Source organism: Gracilinanus agilis, chromosome 2, assembly GCF_016433145.1.
Source record: "Gracilinanus agilis isolate LMUSP501 chromosome 2, AgileGrace, whole genome shotgun sequence".
Classification (NCBI taxonomy): domain Eukaryota; kingdom Metazoa; phylum Chordata; class Mammalia; order Didelphimorphia; family Didelphidae; genus Gracilinanus; species Gracilinanus agilis.
Window position 1 is genome coordinate 292,368,054 of NC_058131.1, and position 27,246 is coordinate 292,395,299.

Below are 27,246 nucleotides of genomic sequence, written 5' to 3' on the forward strand. Positions count from 1 at the left end.
CTTTTCTTTTCTTTTCTTTTCTTTTCTTTCCTTCAGATATGTTCATTTTTTGTCTTATTTTGGAGGCCGAAGCTCACCTTAAATATAGACAAAAGTATTTCCAGGCCAAATCATTGTGGAGCTCTAGGTTTGGTACTGCTCAATACTTGTAGTCCAAGCCCAGAAACTGCAAAATGCCTGATTAAAACTTATCTCTAAAGTTGATAGAGGCCAGAGTTTATTGGAAAGAAGCAGGAAGCCCTGGGTGGAGGTCTACAGTGGAACTAGGTAAACTCCAAACTTAGATAAATGAGAAAGGCTCTATGCAAAGACCAGCCTGAGATGTCTCTGAAGCCATTGGTGGAGCGTAGCATGAAAAAATAAAGTGACGTTTTTCAATATATTTCATTTTTTGTGATAAACGTTTCCTTATTACTTGTAAAAATATTTTAACACACATTTAAAAAATCTTGAATTCTAAATTTGCTCCACCTTCCACTTATGCCCCCTTCTTGAGAAGGCAAGCAATTCCATGTTGATTATACATGTTATGCAAAACATAATTCCATATTAGCCATGTTGTGAAAAAATAGAGAAAAATAACCTAAGAAAAATAAAGTAGAAAAAAATATGCTTCGATCTGTATTTAGAGTCATTGGGTCTGGTAGAGAAAAGTCAGGGCCTCACCTGAGCTCTTTAAAATTCCCTGTCAAATAACTTTAAAATTACTGTTCAAAATGAATTCTGGAGTAGGAGAAATAACAAAAGCTAGAAGGAAAAAAACCAATTTTTCCTTCCCAAGGCAATTTAGAAAGTCATCAGAAAAGGTCTTGTGTGAAAGTGAAACATGATTAAACTTCAAACATTCCAGTGCAGACTGCTCCTGACAAGTAAGCAGCAAGCCTTGGGAATGAATGAATCAGTGGTAGTGGTAACTTTCAGGGATCTCATGTGATGCATTCCTTGGTGTGAAGAGGGCAGGGAGAGAGATACCTAGGACTTTTTATTTAGTTAACAAACAAATAAATTAAAAAATTTTGAAAAAAGAAATTATTAAGGAAAATTGCCCTGACATGTTAGAACCTGAGGGTAAAATAGAAATGGAAAGAATCCTCAAATTATTTCCTGAAGAGATCTTAAAATAAAAAGTCTCAGGAGAGTCATAGTCAAATTTCAGAGCTCCCAGGTGAAGGAGAAAGTAGTGCAAGTAAGCAGAAAGAAACAATTGGAGCCACAGTCAGGATCACATAAGATTTAGCACCTTCTACATTAAAGGATCATGGCTTGGAATATGATATTCCAGAAGGAAAATGAGAATCACCTACCTGGCAGAATTTAGTATAATCCTTCAGGGGAAAAATGGATATTTAATGAAATTGAGGATTTTCAAGCATTCTTGATAAAAAATAGACCAGAACTGAATAGAAAAACTGGCTTTCAAATATAACTCAAGAAAAGCATAATAAGATAAATAAGAAAGAGAAATCATAAGGAATTAAATAAGGCTAAATTGATTACATTCCTATATGGGAAGATGATATTTGTTGACTCCTAAGAACTTTTTCATTTTCAGGGTAGTTAGAAGGAGTTTGCATGGGTGAGTTGATGATGATGGGATGACATAAAAAAATTAAGAGGTGAGAAAAAAGTATGCTCTAGGATAAGGAGGAAGGGAGAGGAAGAATTGGGGTAAATTATCTTACATAAAAGAGACACAAAAGAAGGTTTACAGTGGAAGAAAAAATAAGAGGAGTAATTCTTAAATCTTACTCTCACTGAAATTGGCTTGAAGAAGGAATAACCTACCTCTCAGTTGGGTATAGAAATCTATATATCCCTAAAGGCAAGTAGGATGGGAAGGAAAGAAAAGAAAAAGAAAAAGAAAAGAAAAAGGTTGATAAAAAGTAGGGCAGATTGGAGAAGTTAGTACTTCTCCTATCATATTGTCATATCATCTGAACAGTGTGATAGTTTTGTTTCCTCATATCCTGTTCTAATTCTTTCTATTTCTATTCAAATACTTGCTAACTATTATTTGTGCACAACATTTTATCATGGTCTTTTTGCCTTTGTATAGATGGTTGGCTGCATCTTGAATGGATTTCTTCCTCATTCCTGTCTTATAGAATTCCTAGTTAGACAAAGTAATACTCAGATTCTGCTGCCTAAGTAAGATTTTTTTTATCTCACCCAATAGTACCTTATTCCTTCAAATTATAGATAAATTCTATGTTTTCTTACATAAATGTGTTGTATTTTATATCTCAATAGAAAAGTAAGGACAAGGAATGTTGAACTTATTTTAGCTTTACACCCCTAGGGTTCAGAGCAATACCATATAGATTGTTTGTGCTTAAGTTATTAAAATGAAATAAATTCAACACCCATTCAAATCTGTTAATAGGATTTTGGCCCATTGCTACGTTGTATTGGACTAACAAGGAGACAAGGCAACTAGATTCTGGGTCCTTAGGATGATGACCAAAATACCCAAGATTCCCCCCAATCTTCAAAAAAGGAAGCAAGAGAATCTAGATTGCATCAAATAATTACAGGGTATACACAAAAATACTAGGAGGAAGAACTGGATAATCTGATATTACAATTGTCACTTATGTGGAAAGAAGTTTTGGGACTTTCTAGCACTATCTACAACCCCCTAGGTGATCTGTGGACTTTATAACTTCCCTTCTTTCCCCCCAATAATCTAGATTCTAATAGGGCATGGAACACTGGTTATCTGTGAACAAATAAAATTCCTATTTCAGGTAATCTATTTGGGGAAGGAGACCAAAAGCAGTCATGATGATCTCTAGAATTTAAGCTTTTTGGTCATGATCTCTTTTCTGTTATATAACCAATCCTACTTTATTTTAACAAAATCTACTCTTCGGGAGCAGTAATCAGGCTTTGGTGGGTCAACTAACTACACAACCTGAGATTTATGCTTCTTGGCTTCATGCCAAAATATAGCCCAATCCTCCCAACCAGGAATGCATAATTCAATATTTTTAAATTTAAAAGAGATCTGGCTTTGAGTCCCATTCATCTGACCTCTATCAACACCAAGCAGAATACATTTAGTAGGTGCTCGTAAATGCTTATTGACTAAATGAACAAATGCATTCGTTTTCCCAGAAGTGATACAGAAACATATGTCTATAGAGATATAATAATTATTTTTATTATTAAACTATTTTTCACAGGAATCTGTGGAATGTTATAAAATGCATAGAACTTGTCTTTATAAGACATTTGTCAACTGTGTGACCTTGATTAGGTTACTTGATTCATATGAGTCCAGATTTTTTCTTCCATAAAACTGAAATAACACTACTGCCTACTTTGTAGAATGGTGAACGTTTTTTTTTTTTTTAATTTTAAAAAAATTCCACCCCCATCCTTTTTCCCTTCCCTTCACAGAGTTGACAAGTAATTCCACTGGGTTATATATGTATCATTGTTCAAAACCTATTTCCATGTTATTCATATTTGTAGTATTGATTTCTTAACATCAAAACCCTAATCATATCCCTACTGAACCTACAGGATTGATCATATATTTTTCTTCTGTGTTTCCATTCCCATAGTTCTTTCTCTGGATGTGGATAGCATTCTTTCTCATAATGAACAATGTTTTTTTAACAGTTGAGTATTAGAAGAAATATGATTTACAATTATTATGTCTGCTGAATATTTTATGGCCATTTTCTCCTTTGAAATACAAAAAAAAATATCCAATAGGAATCTATTCTTGCCTTTAGCTTATAGGTAAGAAATTTAAGACCCAAATAACTGAAGTCACTCTTCCAGGATGGTTCTGCTAGTACTGAGCAAAGCTAGGCAGAAAAGCCATGGACTCCTGACTTATGGTGCACTGATGATTCTGTTGCCTCCCCTCTGAAACTACCTTAAACTCTTTCATTGTGTTACAGTGCAGCAGCAGCCTTCAATAGTAGACACCAAATATGGCAAAGTCCAAGGCAAACAAATGAGACTGCAAGGATTCGACATACCTGTCCACGTTTTTCTGGGTGTCCCTTTTGCCAAGCCTCCTCTAGGACCTCTGAGATTCACTCCACCCCAGCCTCCTGAGCCCTGGGATTATGTGAAGAAGACCACTACATACCCACCCATGTAAGCCATCAGTATTCAGCTTCTTCTTGGGAAGAGAGGATAAAGATAAAGAATCATGTTCTGACTCTTGTATTAGTTTTTAGTCAAACCATTTGAGAATCTTTCCCTTTTGCCATTCCTCCACATTCTAGGGAAATATTCCTATTTCACCTTGTTTTTCAACCCATTAGTTATAAGTCCTATAAAGACATGGAGGGTTTTTTGGAGAAGAGCCTCTCAGTTTTTCACCTTGGGCTGCTACTGAACTATGAGGTGATTCACCTTCTCTGGGAATTTCAGCCAAAAGGAATAAATATGGACCTGCTGCAGATGCCAAATTTCAAGAAAGAGACTATCTGCCCTGGTTTCTTTGCTCATTTATAGTCAAATAAATTCCTGAAAACACATTACCTAGCAGAATCACAGGTGCCCTTTGGCTTCATTGCTTAGTCATGCTAGGATCAACCTTAGTCATAAAGCAAGCTTTCTAATACCTTAAATTGCTATGGTGGACATAAATCAGGCAATATGAAGGAAAGAACATTGGAATTATAATTAGGATTCTGTATCTGACTCTGCTACTTCAGAGCTGTGTAATTCTGGGTCTGTAGCTCAACTTCTCCTTTTTCTCATTTCTGTGATGAAGATGAGATGACTATTCAATTTATCCCACAAGATGTACTGAGTGTAATGGACTGAGGCATTGACTTCTTGCTATAACACAACTTTAGTTGTGATACTAACTATAAAATTGTTTGGGAAAGCAGAAACATGTTTTGTTAGAATAGGGAAGGTTCAGGAAATTCCAATTAATGTATAAAGAACCTTTATGGATGAAATTTTGTATCCAACTGGCCCTGAAGGTACTCTAATATTTCACAAGACAGAATGATTTCTATGGAGCCTTTGACTAGACATTAATTTCAATTTATAAATTAAATGTAAATCTCCCTTTATTTGCCTTGTTATTTCTAAGACCAGTAAGTATTTTATATTCAGTGAGGAAGAACCCAGAGAGACTCTACATATCATTTTGACAAAAGAAAACTGAGACCCAGGGTAAGTACAAAATAAAAAAAAGAATATTAATGGGTCATTTTAAGAACTGAAGGAAAATAAAAGAAACATTCAACAATTTGTCAAATCTTCACTAGTGGTGAGGTGATAACCAGGGTAGAGGACTCAGAGAATATGTTAGCATCTCATTTCTAATCTTTATTTCCTATGTGAACATTGATAAGCTATTTTCCTTCTATTAGCCTCAGTTTCTTCATTTCTAAAATGAAGATTTTTGACAAGATGATCTTTTTTTTTTTAAAATACCCTTAACTTCTGTATTAGCCCATAGATGGAAGAGTGGTAAGGGTAGGCAATGGGGGTCAAGTGACTTGCCCAGGGTCACACAGCTGGGAAGTGTCTGAGGCTGGCTTTGAACCCAGGACCTCTGGTCTCTAGGCCTGACTCTCAATCCACTGAGCTACCCAGCTGCCCCCTGACAAGGTGATCTTTAAGGGACCTTTGAAGTATAAATTCTGCTGACTGATTCTATGACTCCAAATATGATTTCCTGAGATGCTTCTGAAAAGAAATTATTTTCATATGTTTCATTGAACAGATGTCCTCAGGATCCAGTTGTGGCACAGACACTCTCTAACCTTTTCTCTATTCGGAACGAAAACTTTACAATGATATTTTCTGAAGACTGCCTATACCTAAATATTTACACACCAGCTGATCTAACAATGAAGACTAAGTTACCGGTAAGAAATTAGGCCTGAAGTTCACTATGACTTTTGAGTTGGGAGGTGAGTCATGATTCATTCTTGAACCCATAACAGAAGAAAACAGGGAAGCTGCATTTTGTCTGGAGGGTATAGCAATGGGTTCCTGCTTCACAGTCTTTCCTTCCTTCCTTTCTTCCTTCCTTCCTTCCTTCCTTTTTTCCTTCCTTCCTTCTTTCCTTCCTTCCTTCCTTCCTTCCCCTTCCTTCCTTCCTTCCTTCCTTCCTTCCTTCCTTCCTTCCTTCCTTCCTTCCTTCCTTCCTTCCTTCCTTCCTTCCTTTTTCCTTCCTTCCTGTTTAGTCTATGACCTGCTAGGTATTATTCTAAGCACTTTATTAATATTATCTAGATCTAGAAAGGAATTTAAGAAGACATTTTATCTAATCTCCTTGTTTTACAAGTGAGAAAAATAAGGTCAAAAAGAAGAATATGATTTGCCCAAGGTCACACAGATAATAATTGACCAAGCTTACATTTAAACCAAGGTCCCTTTATTTTAAAGTCAGTGTTCATTAGTTTCCACTGTACCACACTCACCTTCCCTAATAGTCAAAAATTGAATGAAAGCCTCAAGGACAGCATGAAGACCATAGTTGTATGCAGTGTGCAGCATTCCCAAAAGTAACATAATGCCTTATCTCCACCACTGAGTTATCCCTTCCTTTTTCCTTCCCAATAACTTTTGTTTTCAATGACTGGGCTTTCTAGATACTTCTTTGTAAGTTTTCTTACAAGGATTGAACCTTCTACCCATTGAATTACACTTTGAACAAAGCATTAAGGAAAAGGTTTTCCTCCATTACTTTTCTTCATGTCAGAAGCCAAATAATCTTTATTGTACTCAAAATCCTAGTTTGTGAAGATGGTTCTTAGAGATTGGGAAGAGGCTACATCCCAAAGGTTGAGGCTCAGAAGCTTTCAGGATGGCCACAGAAATGACCTGGAGCCTGGTGGGACTGATTCTTGTAAATCACACCTTCTGGTCATGGCCCGTACACATGTATATACATTCATCATTAAGTGATGGTTGCATTTAATGAGCTAAGTATGTATAAACACATTCACAATACTCATACTGACCATGTACTGCTCATGTGATAACCTATCAGGGATACTGCAGAAGGGATTCCTGCTCAGAAACAAATTTTGTATTAGATGTCTTTTAGGGTCCCTCTTGACTCTGATAGTCTAAGAGTCTAGTATTTGCACACACATTCTTCCATTAGAATGTAAGATCCTGGGGCAGCTGGGTAGCTCAGTGGATTAAGAGTCAGGCCTAGAGACTGGAGGTCCTAAGTTCAAAGCCAGCCTCAGACACTTCCCAGCTGTGTGACCCTGGGCAAGTCACTTGACCCCTATTGCCCACCCTTACCACTCTTCCACCTATGAGCCAATACACAGAAGTTAAGGGTTAAAAAAAAAAAGAATGTAAGGTCCTTTGTAGGCAGGGAATGAATTGTTTCTACTTGTATTTATATTCCTAGTGATTTCCAGTGTGCTTGACACATTAATGCTTAATAAATGCTTATTGGTTGACGGCTTGAATTGGGACCAGTTCTGGGAGTATGTATCTGTGGGGAGTCTGTTTGTATAGTATCGTGATGAACAGAAGTATTTAATCAAGACTGAAGGGAGAGCATGATGCCCTGAACCCTCCTTCCTTCCCTTCTTGCTCATTCTGAGTTACCTCTCTCAGAGGAATCATAGGATCAAAATGTCAGAATTAGAAGGGACCATAAGTATCCTTTATCCTAAATCCTTTCAGTTACAAATAGATAACTAACTTGGGGGTTTGGAAGGGAAGTGATTTGCCTCAAGTCACAGAATAAGTTAGTGGGGCCAAATCTACAATCCAGGACTCTGAATTCTTCATTTAGTACCCTTTCCACTATGCCAAGTCAACAATTCAGGCGAATAAGTTTCTGATGTACTTGGCACTGCATTAAGTACTGGGAACAGAAATAAAGATAATCCCTCTCCCTCCCCACCACATCATGAAACTAAGATCTTAAGGAAAGATGACAAGACATTAAAGATAGCTGAAAGGGGTGAGAATTAAAAAGAAAAAGAGATTTAAAAGTTCTGTGGAAATGTTAGTAATATAGCCTGGAGAGAATGAAGACCTTACCACTTCCCTAAAGATTACTGATCATAATGACCAAGTTTTTTTTAGATATTCACTCTTTAAGATTTATTTTTTCAGCTCTGGATTCTTATGACCAAAACAATTTTCTTCCCTCATTCCTTAGGTGATGGTATGGATCCATGGAGGGGGGTTGATGATGGGTGAGGCTTCAACCTATGATGGACTGGCCCTCTCAGCCCTTGAGAATGTGGTGGTTGTGTCCATTCAGTACCGTTTGGGAATCTTTGGGTTCTTTAGGTAAGATCTAGAGTCCAGTAATGAAAGTGACACACAACAATAAGTGTGAATCTTCTCTTGCTACTATAGCCATTGGTATACTCCACTTCTGAAGTTCTCTAATTCTTAGGTTAACTGCTCTTGAGTCTCTCAAAGCATGAATATAGTGATCTCATCATAGCAAAGAATATTTCTATTTCCTTCATTGCTTTCCTAGAATCTGAAATATGTAGGTGCTCTCAGGCTGCTTCTAAAATGTAATTCCCTTGCAGGCAGTGACTGTGCAAGTCCAGGGACTATTGCAGTATGAGTATTTAAGTGGGTTTTGTCAATATCATTGCCACCCTCAAATTGGTAATCTGTTGTCAGGGGTATAAATTAATAGCCAACTAATTCAACAAGAATAGATTGAAGACATTTTATGTATTCTCTCATTCTTCCCCTAAATATTGAGTACCTTATATATGAAAACTATGCAATTCAACTAAAAAAGCCCCTACTGAAGAGCCTAATGTATGTATAAATCATTTTGGAAGGGGTAGACTGATAAATATGCAAATAATAAGATTTTCAGTATCAAATACATTACAATCTAATGGGAGGGGACTAAATAATCACATAGTTATGCTATAAAGGAGAGCAAGATAAATACAAAGTGGAGCTATAAGTACATGTTCTAAGAGAAGTTTGAGGAAGGAAAGATCCTTTTTATCCAAAATGGAAGTGTATCTAGCAAAGGTTTATGTAGAAATTACCATTTGCTTTGAGCCTTAAAGGAATAAAGTGACTTGGATAAATCTAAACACTGGAGGACAGTCTTTTTCTGGCATGAGAGATGATATGAATAAAGTCATGGAAACATGAAAAATCAGGACAAGAAAGTGGGACATAGAACAATCAAATTTGACTGAGAGTATGTGAAGGAGAATAACTTGAGAAAAACCTGGTTAGATGAGCTGGAGTCAGCTTATTTTGTATTTTGAAAGCTAGGGTCAGGAATTCATTTGTTAGGAAAAAGGTAATCACTAAACAATTTTTGGCAAATGAATGACATGATCTTAGAGGAACATTAGGGAAATTACTAAGGCAGAGGTAGGGGAGATGGATGAGAATAAATATATTAGAATTAAAAAGTTTTTACATCCCACCAAATGCCCAATATGCAAAAAGCCTTGAATATTTTTAAATACTAGTGGAACACAAAGGGTAGGGAGGTGGCTCTATTGAGTGTTTCCTAAATAAGTGGGATATGAACTGGATCTTTTCCCAGATAGGCAGAGAATATGACAAAGAAAACTTGATATCTACCCTCATAATACTTATATCTAATGGATAAAAAGAGAACCTAAATGAAAATAACAATGTGGGGGTTTAACTAGATTCACCAGAGGTATGGAGGCTCAGTATTATTTCCTATTTCCCATATTACCAGTTATTCCTAATAGAAATAGCCAGGCACATAATTGGGCCTCTCAACAACCCCATTATGAAAGTGCTTTTATTATCTCCATTTTACAGATTAGGAAAATGAGGTTCAGAGAGATTATGTGCTTTGATAATGACCACGTGCTTATCAAATATCACGAGTCATATTTTAACCTAGATTTCTCTCAACAACTATTAATCCAGGACTCTTTCCACTATACTACACCATACTACCTTCAATTTCATGACCCTAACTCCTTTTAATTTTTGGATTTTTTAATCCAACCACCTCCCCTCCTCTTCTTTTCCCTTACAGCACAGGAGATGAACATGCTAGAGGAAACTGGGGTTATTTGGACCAAGTGGCTGCACTCCAGTGGGTCCAGAAGAATATTGTTAATTTTGGAGGAGACCCAAACTTGGTGACCATCTTCGGAGAGTCAGCAGGAGGTTTTAGTGTTTCAGCATTGGTGAGTTTTCAGGGTGCCATTTTTTATTCCAGAGGGTGCTACCAGTGATTCTTCACAGAGTGTGAGCCTCATAAATGAGTAGACCTGGCCATACCTCAAGATTCTGACTGTAAGTAGCTAATAATGAATATTTATGGGGCTATTGAGTGTATTTACTTTTCAAAATAGTATTCTTTTATAATAACAATAACAGGGGTTCACATTTTTAGAGTGCTTTAAAATCACTTTCCTCACAGCTAATCTATGAATTAGTCAATATAAATATTATTGTTCTTGTTTTATAGATGAAGAAAGTGAGTCTCAGATAGATGAAATGACTATAGTCCTACTGTAATCATGTATATGATTGGGACTCAACCTCATTTCTCTAGATTCCAAATCTAGTTTTGTTGCTATGCAATATATACAACATAGTTCAGTGTATCATGAAAATCTATATAGCATGCCCCTGAGGTAGCCCCACAAAACTTTAGGAAGCTACTAGAACTATTATCTATCTACTTATCCTTGCTTTGCAGCTAACAAAAATTCCCATGTCCTCCTATCTCTAAAAAATGTCCTCATTTGATCCAGTCATCCCCGAAAACTCTCATCATCTCCTCCTTTTAACAGCTTGAAAAACCTCTCCACTTAATACTTCTGCTTTTTCTTCTTTCACTGTGTACTACGTCTTTCCATAATCTGGGTTCTAACCTAATTACTAGACTGAAAGGTCTTTCTATTATGTTACCAAAGATCCCTCAACAGGGGGCGGCTGAGTGGCTCAGAGGATTGAGAGCCAGGCCTAGAGACAGGAGGTCCTAGGTTCAAATATGACCTTAGATACTTCCTAGCTGTGTGACCCTGGGCAAGTCACTTAACCCCCATTGCCTAGCCTTTACCAGTCTTCTGTCTTAGAACCAATTGGTTCTAAGACAGAAGGTAAGGGTTTAAAAAAAAATGATCCCTCAGAAGTTAAATCTGCTGGCCTTTTCTTTTTCTCTATTCTTCTTTACCTCCATGAAGCATATTAGATCAAAGGGTATGCACAATTTTAGTCCTTTGAGCATAGTTCCAAATTGCCCTCCAGAATGGTTGAATCAGTTCAGAACTCTACCAACAATGCATTAGTGTTCCAATTTTGCCACATGCCCTCCAACATTTACCATTTTCCTTTACCACCATATTAGCCAATCTCACAGGTGTAAGGTGGTACCTCAGCATTATTTTAATTTGCATTCCTCTAATTAAGAATGATTTAGTGTATTTTCTCATATGATTATTGATGACTGATTTTTTCATCTCAAAATTGCTTGTTCATATCCTTTGACCATTTGTCAATTGGGGAATGGCTTATATTCTTATAAATTTGACTTTGTTCTTTATAAATTTGAGAAATTAGACCTTTACCAGAGACATTTGTTATAAAAGTATTTTCCTAGTTTGCTTTCCCTTAGAATCGTGGTTGCATTAATTTTGTTTGTACAAAATCTTTTAAATTTAATATAATCAAAATTATTCATTTTCTATCTTATAATATTCCCTATCTGTTTTTTGGTCATAAATTCTTCCCTTCTCCAAAGATTTGCCAGGAAAACTATCCTATTTTCCCCTTATTTAGATATCACTCCTTATATCTAAATCATTTATCCATTTTGATCTTATCTTGTTATAGGTTGTGAGATACTGGTCTATACCTAGTTTCTACCATACTGTTTTCCAATTTTTCCAGCAGTTTTTGTTAAATTGTGAGTTCTTATTCCAAAGCCTGGGATCTTTGGGTTAATGAAGCACTAGATTGCTAAGCTCCTTTGCCTTATATTTGGTATCTATTCTACTCCATTGATCTGCCATTTTATTTCTTAGCCAGTATCAGATAGTTTTAATGATTGCTACTTTATAGTTCAGTTTGAGATCTGCTGCTGCTAGGCCTTCTTCCTTCACTTTTTTCCCTTGGTATTCTTGACCTTTTGTTTTTCCAGATGAATTTTTTATTATCTTTCCTAGTTCCATAAAATGATTATTTGGTAGTTTGATTGATATGGCACTGAATAAATAATTTTGGTAGAATTGTAATTTTTTATTATATTAGCTCAGCCTACCCATGAGCAATTAATATTTTTCCAATTGTTTAGATCTGGCTTTATTTGTGTGAAAAGTGCTTTGTAATTGTGATCATATAATTCCTGTGTTTGCCTTCACCAGAAGATTCACAGTTATTTTATAATGTTTAGAGTGATTTTAAATGGAATTTCTTCTTCTAACTCTTGCTACTGGTTATACTCCTCTCTTACTCCAGTGCCCCAGATGCTCTCTGCCTACTTTTCAAGTTGTTCCCTTCTTGAAAGTTGCTTCATTCTGACTCCTTGTTGCTTCTTTCACTCCTGTATTCATTTTGTGATGTTATCTTAAGATTGGTTGAAGAGGATTCTCATGGTGGTTTCAAGCCTCCCTGCTTCTACTCTGCCATCTTGGCTCAGCCCTCCCCTATTATTCTTAAGGATACCATCATTCTTCCAATCATTCTGGCTCTCAACTTTGGTATCATCCTTGTGTCCTCTCTCTCTCACTCAATATGATTATCTAGTCATCTTCCAAATCTTTCTATGTATAACTCAAGAAGGATTAGTACCTCTTATGTGAGGATTTGTTTTTCAGGGCTGCGCATCCACTTTTGGTGTCTACTTGGCGTCTGACTCTCACCTGTGATTCTAAGAAACTATAGTATTTGCATTGAACACACATCTATAAAGTCATCTTGGCAGATGTTCTAAACTATTTTGAAAGTAACTGATGGACAAGAAGCCCATTGGTGAATTAAGGCATAATCTACCCCAACGTGTGAAGACTTCCCCCATGGAATATTCAGATGAGAACAAGTGCTATGGATTGCTTACAAATTGATTAGACATTGAAGATGTCAAGGTCCTCCACTGCATTTTGGGCCATTAATATTTATCCTGACTTTTTGTCTTGCTACTTCACTTCAGTGATTCTGGAAGAGAGAGTGTAGCTGATGACTTTGTGCTACTCTACTTCACTTAAATCCAATTCACAAACAAGTCAAGACATCACTCTATGATGTCAATGGTCCTCTCTTAAAATGAAGGACAGACAGTAACAACAGCAATCCAATTTCTTCCTTCTACTCACCACAACCGTAGTTTAGACTCTCATGACCTCTCACCTAGGTTTTTACAACAGCCTTCTAATGTGTCTCCTGATTCAAGTCTCTTCCAACTCTATTTGATCTTTCACATAGCTGCCAAAGGGACCTTCCTGAAGTATAGGTTCAATCATGATACCACCTTACTCAATAATTTTTTTTTCATTTTCTGACTTCCAGATTCAGAGCCTTTATTTGGCTCATTGTGATGAAAAAATTGGTCTCTTAATACCTTTCCAATCTTTTTACACTGATTTTGCTCCATATAATTTGTAATCCATAGTGACCTACTAGCAGTTCCTCAAGCATGCATTTATTAAGCTAAATCAACATGCATCATACATGCATGCATAAATTTTGTTTTAACCAATCTCCAATAGATGGAACACATTTTCATGACTCACACATGCACACACATGCACAATTACACACACACACACACACACACACACACACGAGTAGGAATACTTGATCAAAGGCTCTGAGTGGTTTAGTCGCCTTTGTTGTGCTATTCCAAACTACCACTTCACAGTTCTTCCAAAAATGCATTAGTATACCTGTCTTCCCACAGGTCCTCCAAAATTTCTGTCGCCATAATTTGTCCTCTTGGTGAGTTTCCATGATTTGAGAAAATTATTTTGATTTGTTTTCACCTTATAATAATTGATCTGAAGTATTTTAAAGGATTTTTTGAATTCTTTAATATTTTATTTTTCCCAATTATGTATAAAAACAATTTTAAAATAATTGATTTTAAAACATTTTGAGTTTCAAATACTCTCTCTCTCCTTTCTTTCTCCATCTCTGAAATGGCAAACAATATGATATAAGTTATGCATGTTTAGTTATGTGAAACATTTCCATATTAGTCATGATGTAAAGGAAAACATAGACTCTGCCCCATATACCTCAAAAAAAAAAAGGAAAAACATAGTTTAAAAACAACCTTACTTATGCATTCAAATTCCATCATTCTTTTCTCTGGAGGTGGATAGCATTCTTGTCATAAGTCCTATGAAATTGTCTTGGATCATTGTATTGCTGAGAATAGCTAAGTCATTCATGGTTGAGCATCATATAGTATTGCTTTTACTTTGTACAATCTTATCCTGGTTCTGCTCAATTCATTTTGCTTCAGTTAATGTAAGGCTTTCTAGGTTTTTCAGAGTACATCTTGATCATAATTTCTATTATAATTCCATCATAGTCATATATCTCACATTTGTCAGTCATCCCTAACTGATGAATATCCTCTCAGTTTCCAATTCTTTGTCACCACAAAGAACTAATATAATATTTTTGTATACACAGTTTCTTTTATTTTTTTTTATCTCTGGAACACAAACCTCTAAGTGGTATTCCAGGGTCAAAGGATTCAGACCTTTGGGCATAGCTCTAAATTGCTCTCCAGAATGACTGAGGTAGTTCACAATTCCACCAATGATGCATTAATGTTCCAATTATCCCACATGTCTTCCAATATTTATCATTTTACTTTTATGTACTATTAATCAGTCTGATACATTTGCATTGGTACCTCAGAGTTGCTTTAATTTTCATTTCTCTAGTCAATGATTATTTATAGCATTTTTATATGACTATAGAGACTTTGATTACTTAATCTGAAAAATGCCTATTCTGATCCTTCCACCATTCTTCAACTGGGGAATGACTTGAATTCTTGTAAATTTGACTTGTTCTATATATATTTGGAATGAGGTCTTTATCAGAGAGATTTGCTGTTAATTTTTTTCATGTTTATGATTAACTATTTGTTTCCCTCTGCCCTGTCTTCCCCTACTTATCCTGTTCTCTCTGTCCTTTCATCCTGTCCATCCTCAAAAGTGTTTTGCTTCTGACTACTGTTTCCCCTATCTGTCTTCTCTTTAATCAGCACTACCCCTTCTCTTATCCCCTTCACTTCATACTATCCTTTGGATTAAGATGGGTTTCTATACCCAAACAAGTGTGGATCTTATTCCCTCTTCGAAATAATTCTGAGAGGAATGAGATTCAAATACTATCCACCCCTATATCTCCTATGTTCTCCTCCACTATAAAAGCAATTCTGTTCTTTTATATGAAATTATTTATCCCATTCTACCTCTCACTTCCTTTATCCCAGTTTCTCTTTCTCACCCTTGTTTTTTAAGACATCATCTCATCATATGTAATTCATACCCTGTCTGTATATATATTATACATACATACATATATATATATATATGTATATATATATATACTCTAAACTGCCCTAATAATGAAAAAGTTATTAACAGTTATAAATATTATCTTCTCATATAGGTATGAACTAGTCTAACCATATCAAGTCCTTTAGGATTTCTCTTTCACAGTTCTAACGAGTCTTGCATTTGAAAGTCAATTTTCTGTTCAATTCCAGTCTTTTCATCAGGAATGCTTGAAAGTTTTCAAACTCAATTCAGTTTTGTTGAGGAATTATTTTCTTCAGAAGCTTGTGCATTTTCTTTCCCATTTGACCAATTCTACTTTTTTAAAGTGCTCTTCTTCAGTGAATTTTTGTTTATTTTTTTCTCATGTGATCAATTCTGCTAAGGAGTTCTCTTTGGTGGATTGTTCTGTCTCTTTTTACCATTTGATCTATTCTGTTTTTAAAGTGTTATTTTCATTAGTATTTCTTTGTACCTCATTTACCAAGGTGTCAGTTCTTTTTTTTTCATTATTTTCTAGAACCATTTTCATTTCTTTTCCCAATTTTTCCTCTACCTCTTTCATTTACTTTTTAAAATCCTCTTGAAATTCTTCCAGGAATTATTTTTGGACTACATTCCAGTTCATATTTTTCTTGAGGCTTTGACTATAGCAGTTTTGACTTAACTACACCACAGTAACTTTTAATAATCAGACTCTTTTTTATTGTTTTCTCAATTTTCAACTTACTTTTTGACTTCAAATTTTGTATTAAATTTTGTCTCTGCACCTGGGGTAGATGGAGCATTGTCTCCAGCTTCACATTTTTTGTGCAACTGTTTTCAGTGCTACTAGGGTGTTTAAGTTTTTAGTTCTTTCAAGGTGGTGTGATTTAAGGAGAGCTGCGTTTACTATTCTCCTGCTCATTATTTTGGCCTGTGTGTAACCACAAGCACTCTTTTCCACCTTGGAATCCTCACCTGGGACTGTGACCCAGTCCTGCAACTGGGATCTATGTATGGACAAAGTAGCAGAGTCTTGTACCCAGTGTCATCAAAGGGTACCTTGTAATGTCTTTCTGACCAGTTGTTTAGCTCCCTTAATGTCTATGGCCTGAGAGCTCCTGAAACACTCACTGATGATTCAGTTGTTTCCAACATCTCATACTGGCTTGCCAAGAAATGGATTTATATTGTATTGCCTGCACTAGACCATCCTTCATTCTCACCTTAGTGACATCTTAGTAACAGACCTTTCTTGCCAATCTTCGAAATTGTCCTGGATTAGAAAATTGTTTCACTTCTTCTTTTGTGGGATTTTGCACTTTAGAATTTGTTTTGAGGTATTATTTTAAAGTTCTGTGGAGTAGAATTTGGAAGATCACAGGCAGGTCCCTGGCCTTTCTCTGATATCTTGACTCCACCTCCTCTAAAGATTCTTTTTGGCAATGATCATAAACTATGTTGTAAGTTACAAAAATAATTGTATTTTTGACTTAAATAATTCTTACTTGAGAATATTCCTTAAAAGTATTATCAGGAGGCAGCTAGGTAGCTCAGTGGATTGAGAGTCAGGCCTGGAGATGGGAGGTCCTGGGTTCAAGTCTGGCCTCAGACACTTCCCAGCTGTGTGACCCTGGGCAAGTCACTTGACCCCCATTGCCTACCCTTACCTCCATTCTGTCTTGGAGCCAATACACAGTATTGGCTCCAAGACAGAAGGTAAGGTTTAAAAAAAGTATTATCAAAAACAAATAAAAAGAACCAGTTTTTCAAATATTTTGTAGTAGTAGCATATGTTGTTTTAAGAAACTGGAAGCAACCTAAATGTTTTGCAAATAGAAGAATATTATTAAATAAATTAAGATCAATCAGGCAATCAACTAGAATTTATAAAGCTCTATTTGCCAGGCACTGGGTTAGGTATTGAGGATATAGACAAAAATGAAATAGTACCTGTCCTCAAGAACCTGGTATATATAGTAAGAGCTTAATAAATGCTACTGATTGACATATACAAATACATATAGGACTTTTACAAAATATATGCAAGGTAACTTTGGGTGTTATGGAATTCTACAATATAATTAATATTAACAAATTTAAGGAATAGATAGGATTCTTGAAAATCATTATAAAATATTGGAAAATGAAAAGAATAGAACCAGAAGAAAGAAGCACATTTACTAGACTCATATGGCAAAATTTGAATGAGAATGAATGGACAAATCTAATGGGGACTTAAAAGTGAAAAAATTATGATACTTTAGTTAGTCAATAAATATTTATTAAGTTCCTACTGTGTGCCAGGCACTATGATAAGCATTGGTAATACAGAGGATGGCAAAAGACACACAATCCCTGCTCTCAAGAAACTTGCAGTATAATGGGGGAAACATATAAATGGAATGAATTAAAAATAATCAACTAAGGAAAGGCACCAGAATTGAGGAGAATTGGAAAAAATTCCCTATAAAAAGATGACATTTTTATGGGAGTTCAAGAAAGCCAGGGAAGTTAAGAGGTAGGAATGAGGAGGGAGAACATTCTAGACATGGAGAACAGCTAGCGAAAATTGAAATTGAATTAAAAGATGTAGTGTCTTCTTCAAAGAACAAGGAACAATGAGACTAGTGTCACTGACTGATACAGTATATGAGAACTGGGAGTATGTAATATTTAAGAAAACAAGAAATGTAGGGCCTAGAAATGGAGAGCTTTATTAGTCAAAAATAATTTTATATTTGGGGCTGGAAGTAATAGAGAGTTAATGGAGTCTAATGAGTTGGGAGGGAGAAAGTGTGACATAGAACTTTTTAGGACTCACTTTGACAACTAAGTAGAAAATAAACTAGAGTGGGAGAAACTTGTGGCAAGGAGATTGACCAGAGATCTATTGCAATGGTCTAGGTCAGTGATGGGCAAACTACAGTCAGCAGGCCAGATGTGGGGCCCCCTGAAATGTTCTATCTGACCACAGGACATTATTCCTGATCTGACAAATACAATGAGTAGGATACAATACAATGAAACTTCAAGAGAGTTGCCTTAGAAACAGACTGACAGATAAGCATTTCCTTTCCTTTGGCCCCCTCTTTAAATCCCATCACTGGTCTAGGTGAAAGGTAATGAGGGCCAGCTTTGGAGTGTGGCATTGTCTAAGAGGGGAAGGGTCATACATGAGAGATGGCTATGTTGATTATAGGCTTCCCTATCTTTGGCTGAATTTGAATCATTCAGTGAATTAGCCAGACCTCCGTTGATTTACTTTTTTAATTATAATACTATTATTAAATTTTAACAAAAATTATTAATAATATTGATTAATTACTTTAATATTATTATTTAATTATTTTGATTGGTTTACTACTTTAATTCCAATATCCCATAATTATAATCATAGCTTAACTTGACACCATCTAAGTACATAACCAGAGTTGGTCTAGAGCTATAGGCAGTCATAGTTTCCATGGCTTCATGATTCCCAGACCTTCTTGGAGTAGCCAAAAAGGGACACAATCCAATGCATTCTATTGTTCTGATATTAGTATTTAATTTATTTAAGGTTTCATGCTCACTTTATATGCACATTTCTCTTGGGAAAATAGTTGTTTTTTTTTAAATTTGATTGGCCTTTGATAGAGTGCAAAGGAGCCTAATGAGTATATGTGTTCATCGGCACACTCAGCCTTCAGGAAATGGTGGTCTGAAAACATCCTTGCCCATGTGCCCTTAAACATAGAAAAATTAAAATGGCAGCAATCATTTCCTCATATTTGTACCAATTAGCAGCTTTTGCCCTTGAATGGAAGTCATTTTCTTTTGCCACATCAAACTGTCTTATTTCCTGAGTTTGCTTATTGGCCAGGGTGAGATCCAAACTAAGCTTCCAAGAGAATAGACTTATCATAAGTTTTCTTAGGAGAAGATTTTGATATAAGGAGACAAGGAGATGCTAAGAAAACTAGATTTTGGAAAATTAAAAGGTTAGAAATCAATAAAAGGGGAAAAACAGAATAGACAGGGGAAAGTTGATGGCTAACTGGGAAAAATCTACTTTCACAATTTTTACAGGATTTTAAAATAATCCAATCTGCTACATATTTTTGATTAAAGACACTGATTCTTATGCAACTAAGTTCTTTTCTTTGAGGATCTCATTAATAAGCTCAATTTCTGGCTCATACAGAACTGATACTGGAAATATTCCACTAAGGAGAAAAACAATTCAAAATGTATTAATTATAATCTCACTCTAGCGAGTTGGTCATTGCATGGTATTTCTTGAACATAAGTAGGTTTTCTCTGACCCACTTAATGAGTGCCCTTGAACCATGCTAAAAAGATTCATTTTGAACCCTGGAGTAAGTAGCACAAACTACGTCCTCAATGAAGTATTTTGAGGACAAAAAAACCTGAAGGTAGGGTAAATAAACATTTAGGAACAGATCTTGGTACATAAAATAATGGTCTTTATTCTACAAGGATTTATTAAACTTCAACTATTCCCAAGGCACTATGCTAGATACTGGAATGTGAAGACAAAAAGAAATACAGGTATCCTTTCTACATCACAGGGTTTAGGGGCATGATGTCCCTATAATCTGGAAAATCAGTGTAAAATTATTTAGCCCTCCCTTCATACTTAGAGAGGAAATCTGAATTTTTTCTCTTTTGTTTGATGGGGTGCTTACAGTAAAAGAAGTTGTATATATCTATGCTATTAAGAGATAAAATATATTGCTATTATACAATACTCTACGTATATTGTATGTGTTTCCAAGTTTTTAAGATTTTTTTTGTCATCTTTTGGCCTTCATATGTTGTCTATAGCTTCTTTTTAACATTCCCTTCACAATTTTTATTTAATTACTTCTGCTGACCCACAATGCACTGATTCTCCAATGGGGAAAGTGGCAAAGTGGAAGGGATACCTGTAGTCCCAATCTTCAGGAATTCCACTAGAGAGAAACAAAAGACACAGATAAATCAGAGATTAATACTAGGAAGGCCTATCTCCACTGAGTGTAGTAGAGGAGCATAGATGGGTGTGCCAGGCAAAGGGAGGAAATGTACCCTCTGATGATTTCTTATTTTAATGTTTTTGTTCAAATCTGTGGTCTCATTAGTGAGGGATTCTTCTGATAAGAAAAAGGAAAATCAGCAATTACTCTGTAACTTGTATTCTTAAAGAACTCCCTGAGAGTACTGAGAAATTATTTTTTTAATTTGTTCAGGGTCACATAACAAAGGGGTGTGGGGAGAAAAACAAGAAAACAGGTTTTCTGACTCCAAGGCTGAGCATATTCTTAACACTATGCCAATACCCTGTCTCTGTTTTTATGAATTATTTTTTGTAACTGAAGTAGGAAGCTCATTTATTGTTATTGTTATTGTTTTCTTCTAGTGAAGGAAGACAGGATTTGCCATTAATCTCTAAATTTAATTTCCTGAGGTAAAGAGATGGTTGTCTTACCCTAGTTCCTGTTCCATTCTTGAATCATAATTTTATTTCCATATGTCATTCTCTCAGATTCTATCTCCTTTGGCCAAGAATCTCTTTCACCGAGCCATTTCCCAGAGTGGGGTTCTTTTTATGGAATCTCTATTCAGTTCTAACATCAAACCAGCTGCTAAAGTAAGTTCCTTTTATTATATGTTATTCCAAAAACTTGACTCCATTTACATATTAAAAGAGTAAAAGCTGGAAGGGATACTAGGAAACACCTAGTCTAATCACCTCTATTGAAACTCTAAATGGGGAAGTGATTTATGAAGTCATATAGGAAGAAAAGGGCAGAGCCAGGATTTGAACCCAAGTACTATGACTCCAAATTCAACCACATTTTCCACTATACCATGTTTTCACACATCCAGACATGCAATGGATTGGATAGAGCTATTTTATCCATCTAGTTTGATAGCAAACAATTCTCCTTGTTATATTTTGTTGCAGAAAATAGCAACTTTTGCTGGATGTAAAACAACCACATCAGCTGTCATGGTTCACTGTATGAGACAGAAGACAGAGGAGGAGATCCTAAACACAACTCAGAAGATGGTAGGTGACCTTAGACCCCCTACCTCTGGTCCTTTAACAATTTTCATTGTACCTGATCTTTTAAGCCTCTCAATTTCCCCAAGTTGACATGAATGGTCTTCCATGACTGAGATGATTCGATCTCCAGAATTTTAGGTAGCCATATTTTGTTGAATGGGGAGCTAATTTCACTGGAGACAATAGTTGGCAAATTTAGACACTTAGTGGAAGCAGAGGAAAAAACTCTCAAATTTCAATATCATGGAGTGTGGGAGGAAATACCTTGATTAGGGGCAATGGGGAGTATCTCTAGAAAAAAACTCACTTCCTACAATGCAATTTGCATACCATCTGGTACCTTCCTATTTTCCCCAATTATTTTTGGTATTTGGATGTTAGATTTGTTTCTCTATTGAAGGATTCTAAGCATTGAGAGCATCCTCTAAATTGTGACATTGTGTGAAAAAGTCTTGATTACCTTATCCTAGTGACAACTCCAATTTTATTTCATTTTTCTACTTCAGTAATATTTTATTTTTCCCAATTACATGTAGGAACTATTTTAAATATTTGTTTTCTAACATTTTGAATTCCAAATTTCTCCTTCCCTCTATCCTCCCTGAGATGATAATCAATTTGATGTAGATTATACATGCATATAGAGATGAAATCATGTAGTCATAATCTGATTTCTGAGTTTCAAATCTGATGTTCATATGCCTGATCTCAAGGGTTTAGGTCAGAAAAGATCTTGAGGTCCCTCTCTACTCATGTTACCATAGTCAAGTATTTCTAAGAATCTCTTCTTATAATGAAGATTAAGAAGTGAGAGGAGGCAGAGCAGTTGCCTACGGATACCTGGAGTTTTAGAGAACCTGATATCTTGCTGCCTTCTTTAGAAAGAGGAATGTTCATCACATGGGCCATCCTCTAAAGAGTTTTTCTGGCTTTCACAATGTAGCCAATCTGACTCGGGGCTAAAAGTGTTTACATTCATGAAGAACAAAATACCTTGGGATTTTTTATTTAGATAAATTGAATTCCCAAACAAATTGGGGAGATTGCCCAGGCAAATGAAGCTAAAGTAATTATTTGGGCCTAGAATGACTTTCATATTTGCTATGATTCTGTTTTATAAATGTATAACCAGTTTAAAGATGTAGAGCAAAGACCGTTCTGATATGTTAAAAATGAAATGATGAAATTCTTCCTGTATGAGCCTCAGGAACATTTGTACAGTTTCCACTAAGCCAATCTTTATTATAAGCTTATATAATAGATCATACTGTCCTTCTCCACTCCTCCCACCAGTTTTTATTGGAAGAGATGTGGTATATTGTGGGGAGTGGGGATGGGCTATGAAAGATTAGACACTGAAAATTTTGAGAAAAAGTGCCACCATTTTTATTTCTAGGATAGTTTACCCTTTCTTGCATTTTCTTCCAAAGGCTATGATGGGTTAGTGTTAGGGTAAGAAGGAGAAGCACTTGAAGTGGTGGTTCCAAGCATGACTTTCTAGAGGCCTTGTTATTCTCTTTGTGGCTTTTATAGCTTGGTTTTGCCAAGACGTATGGTGACCCAGAAGCCTTTGCTTCTTTTCTAAGCACCTCCATGAAAACACTATGAGAATGAACCCAATTGTCAAGTAAAATGGCAATATCAGTTCTTTCTGAGAAGTTTTTTTCTCCCACCCATCTTTTATTTGCTTTCACAGGAATTTTTTCACCTGGATTTCCTGGGAGACCCCACAGAGGTAAGACATTCTTGTTTTAATTGCAGATTTGAACTGTTCACTTCTTTAAGTTCTAGTTAAACTTAAGGGAGGCAACCTTATCTGAATGAAATCATTTCAATGCCATATTCTTACTCTTAGGACTATTAACTCCTGGAATACATTCTTCTTAAGGAGTTTATAATTGACTTTATCTCTTTCAGAGTACACTTTAGATCAAGAGTTCTTAATGTTTATTGTATCATGGATCTCTTTGGTTGTCTAGTGAAATCCATGAACCCCTTCTCAAAATGAGAAGTAGTTTTAATATTTTCAAATACATAAAATAAACTACAGATGATTGTAGAGGAAACCAATTATAGTGAAAAAACAGTTCACAAAATATTAAAAATAAGTTAACAGTTGATATGTAAAAAAAAAAAACCTTGATAAAGTTGAGTATCATGTCTTTTTCCTGGCCATCCCAAAGCCCCTTAAATTGAAATAGTCCTGAATAGTGTGTATTCCAATAAGACAACTTAAGATTGCATAGGAAAAATGAAAGACGTTGAAGAGACTGATGAGGATATACAGGGTAACCCCAATCAACTGACTTTTTCAAAATATATAAAACAGTAGAAGCAATAGCAGGTATTAGGAGAAATACAGTAAGTAATAACTTACGTCATGTTCAAGTATATGAATTTTCATATATTTAGCCAAACCATTAATTTTAACACTTACAGTAGGCATATGCAACAATGGTGGTAAAAGGTCTTAAACCTATGTTACATCAAGATTGGTTAAAGATATTAGAGATGTTGGAGGGAACATAAAACTAAAAAAATCTTTTGAGAAAGAAACATTTCAGGAAAGAGAGCTTGATAACTTTGAATCTAGAAGATGAATTATTCAAATAAGGCACTATGAAGATGCCTGAAGGAAACCTCCACAGCATCAGAAAACCCAGAATGAACCATGAAGCATAACTGATTAAACTGTGGGGGGGTTATGACACATTTAATTTATATATATATATCCTTTTGCCAAAAGGGGATTGTCCCCTAATTGGCTTATTATCAATGGACCTAGCAAATATTGGTTTGCTTTCTCTCTCTCTTCCTATCTTTCATTTCTTTCTGATCTTTAACTATTGTAGTTTCTGATTATGTAAAATGATTCATCGGGGACACTAGTCTCCCAAAGAATCACAGGAGGTATTGTAAAAGAGAATTCTTGGTTCTCTTTGAGTTCACGCTTGTGGTGGTAGGGAATCCTTTGTTCTCTTTGCCTAGTAGGAGTTGACACTTTGCTTGGCAATAACTTTGAATCAACACAAGCTTGAACTAGATGGGAGAAGCTTGAAAACTACTTATTGAGTTCACACTTTACTTGATGCTAGGGGAGAAGAGCTCACACACTCAGAAAGATGTGAATCTAAAGGTGACAACTCAGACAATTTGGAAACTGTGATTGGCCCCCATGTAAAGGGGCAGAGACACCATAAAAATAGGAGTCTGGTGAAGGAGAGGAGTAGAGAATGAACTACAAGAAGAGAATCACTCCAAGAAGGAGTAGAGAGTGAACAAGAAGAGAATCACTCCAAGAAGAAGAGAGCGAACTCCAAGAAGAGAGTCACTTCAAGCAGGAAGTCCTCTTCAAGAAGATTGGCTTAAAGAAGAAAGTATGCCTCAGGAGTCACCTTCAGCTCCAGTCATTGTCTTGGATGAGTGGATAGTTGGTTTTCCCTTCCTGTCTTCTGGAGATAGTTTAATTCTGATTGAAGGGTAACAAGTCCTGGCTGAGCCAAGCACTCAAACAATATTTAGTTATATAGGCTAATGTCTTTTCTACCCTTTTGTAAAAGATTTATAATTTTCATTGGTTTTGCTCCCCTTTATATCTTCGGAATTTCACTCCTGAGACTATCCCATACTTTGTGGACTAGGGCCCCATGTACAATTTTAGTTCATGAGTTCCTATTTATCTTTCCAACATTTGAAATCTGATTTCCCAAAATTCAGAGTTTGCATAGTGATAGCCAAGAGTTAATGCAATATGACCTTCATTTGAGACACAAAGCTAACGAGAATGAGATAAGAACAGATATTCTTTATCCTGCATAGGAGAATAATTTAGCTTTATTTTATTTTTTATTTTGATCCCAATGGCCATATCTAGGAGCACTGGGAAAAAGTTGCAAAGGCACATCTAGGCTTGATATAACAAAAAAAAATTAAGAGTTAGGGTTATTCAAAAGTATAACTGGTTGACTGTGAAGGTAATGAGTTCCACCTCATTAAAGGTATTCAGGTGAAGCCTGGATAGGCATTTGTTGAGTTTGTTATAGAAGAGATTCTTGTTCAGGTATGGATTTGACTAGATAGCATCTGAGCTCTTATTATAAATGCTAAACTCTGATATTTTGTAATTCCATGACAGGACAGACAATTATAATACAATATATACTTGCTGTTGATTAAATCTTAGGTAATATATAAATGTTATGATACCAGATCACAATTGTATGTTTTTGACTTCTTCATATTTATATGATGTATATAGTACAAAGATCATCTCATTTTATAGATGAACTAACTGATTTTTAGAGAGTAAATGACTTATCCACAGTCACTTGGCTAGAAATGTTAGAATCATGGATCAAATTGTAGCTATCTTGCTTCAAGTTTGGGGCTTTCTTTCATGTCCAAATAAATGTTAAGCGACTTTCAAGAAGGGAGAAATTCATATAAGTTAGAATAATAAAGGAAGGTTTTTTTGGGGGGAAATGTAACATTTAAATTTGGCCTTGAAAGGAAGAGGAAACAATATATCACTATCCAATACTATCCAATAATTACTTTACCCTACACAGAGTCAATATAATATTATATGAAGAACTAATTTAACATGTCAATCTTTTTTCTTCATATTTACTGGTCATACTGTCTACTAAACTAAATATATATATATATATATATATGTACATATACATATATATATGTTCTCATACATTGTGTTGAAATCAGTTATAAGAAAATTGAAAGTAATTGACTAATAAATAATCAATTCATTGGCAAGGCAAAGACATTATCCCTAAAAGCCTTTGTAATGTGGATGCCCACAGTAAAGTTGCAGGTCCTTTTCCCTGCTGACCTCACCAAAGGAGAACAAGACTTTACCGCTTCAAAAATCAAATGAATTCACTCCGGATTGGGGAAAGAAGCTGTCTATTTACTATTTTTTTTTCTTCCAGAAATTTTTGTTTCTACCTGCAGTTGTGGATGGAATATTTTTCCCCAGAAGTCCCAAAGAGCTCTTGGTGGAAAAGCAGTTCAATCGCGTTCCCTACATCATGGGAATCACCAACCATGAATTTGGTTGGTTTCTTCCAAATGTGAGAGCACTATTTTTCTATTAGAATCTTGTGTTCCCCTCTTCTTCTCTCCAGAATTAGAATAACACCCAGTTAAAGTGAAAACAGTCTTTAGTGTGTGGGCCTACTCCATAATGACAGTTTGCTGTCAATTCTGAATTAATAACTTTACACTTATCTCCTTTAGCACAGGACACCTTTTCCAAGGAATTAGTCTGGCAATTGTTAAGTTATTGCTTAGGCAAAGCTGGTATTTAGCACTCTACCACTCAAAGAATCTTAGAACATGGGAGCTGAAAAGCATCAAGCCCAGACCTCTTATCTTTCAGACAAAAAGGTCCATAAAAAGGAAGAGTTTGTCTCAGGTTGATAATGTGTATTATTATCAGGACAAAGATTAGAGCTCATGTCTTTTCCCATTTGTTGTCCAATTCCCTCCTCCATAAGTTAAGGCTTATTCTCCCCCTATTTTCTTTTCCATTAAAATTAGAAAGGTTTTGTATGAAATTTTGGGTTTGACTCTTCCCATCTCTACCAGTGTGGAAGCAATGTGATATTGTGGGAAGAGCACCAGACTTGAAATCTGCAGAATTAGGTTTGAATCCTAGCTCTGATACTCACTATTTATGTGATGTTGCACAAGTCACTTATTGTTCTATGAACTTGTTTATTA

The 27,246-nt window shown here is 35.6% G+C and overlaps 1 protein-coding gene across 1 annotated transcript in view; it reads left to right on the top strand.

Moving 5' to 3' along the window:
• The window catches only part of LOC123233656 (liver carboxylesterase 1-like), a 38,990-nt gene that overhangs the window by 2,264 nt on the left and 9,480 nt on the right, over nt 1-27,246 (top strand). The window contains exons 2-9 of the mRNA XM_044659719.1: nt 3,915-4,116; nt 5,711-5,855; nt 8,126-8,259; nt 9,980-10,133; nt 20,980-21,084; nt 21,403-21,507; nt 23,201-23,239; nt 26,454-26,594. Coding sequence (XP_044515654.1) covers nt 3,915-4,116; nt 5,711-5,855; nt 8,126-8,259; nt 9,980-10,133; nt 20,980-21,084; nt 21,403-21,507; nt 23,201-23,239; nt 26,454-26,594 — 1,025 coding nt within the window. The remainder of the gene's footprint in view (nt 1-3,914; nt 4,117-5,710; nt 5,856-8,125; nt 8,260-9,979; nt 10,134-20,979; nt 21,085-21,402; nt 21,508-23,200; nt 23,240-26,453; nt 26,595-27,246) is intronic.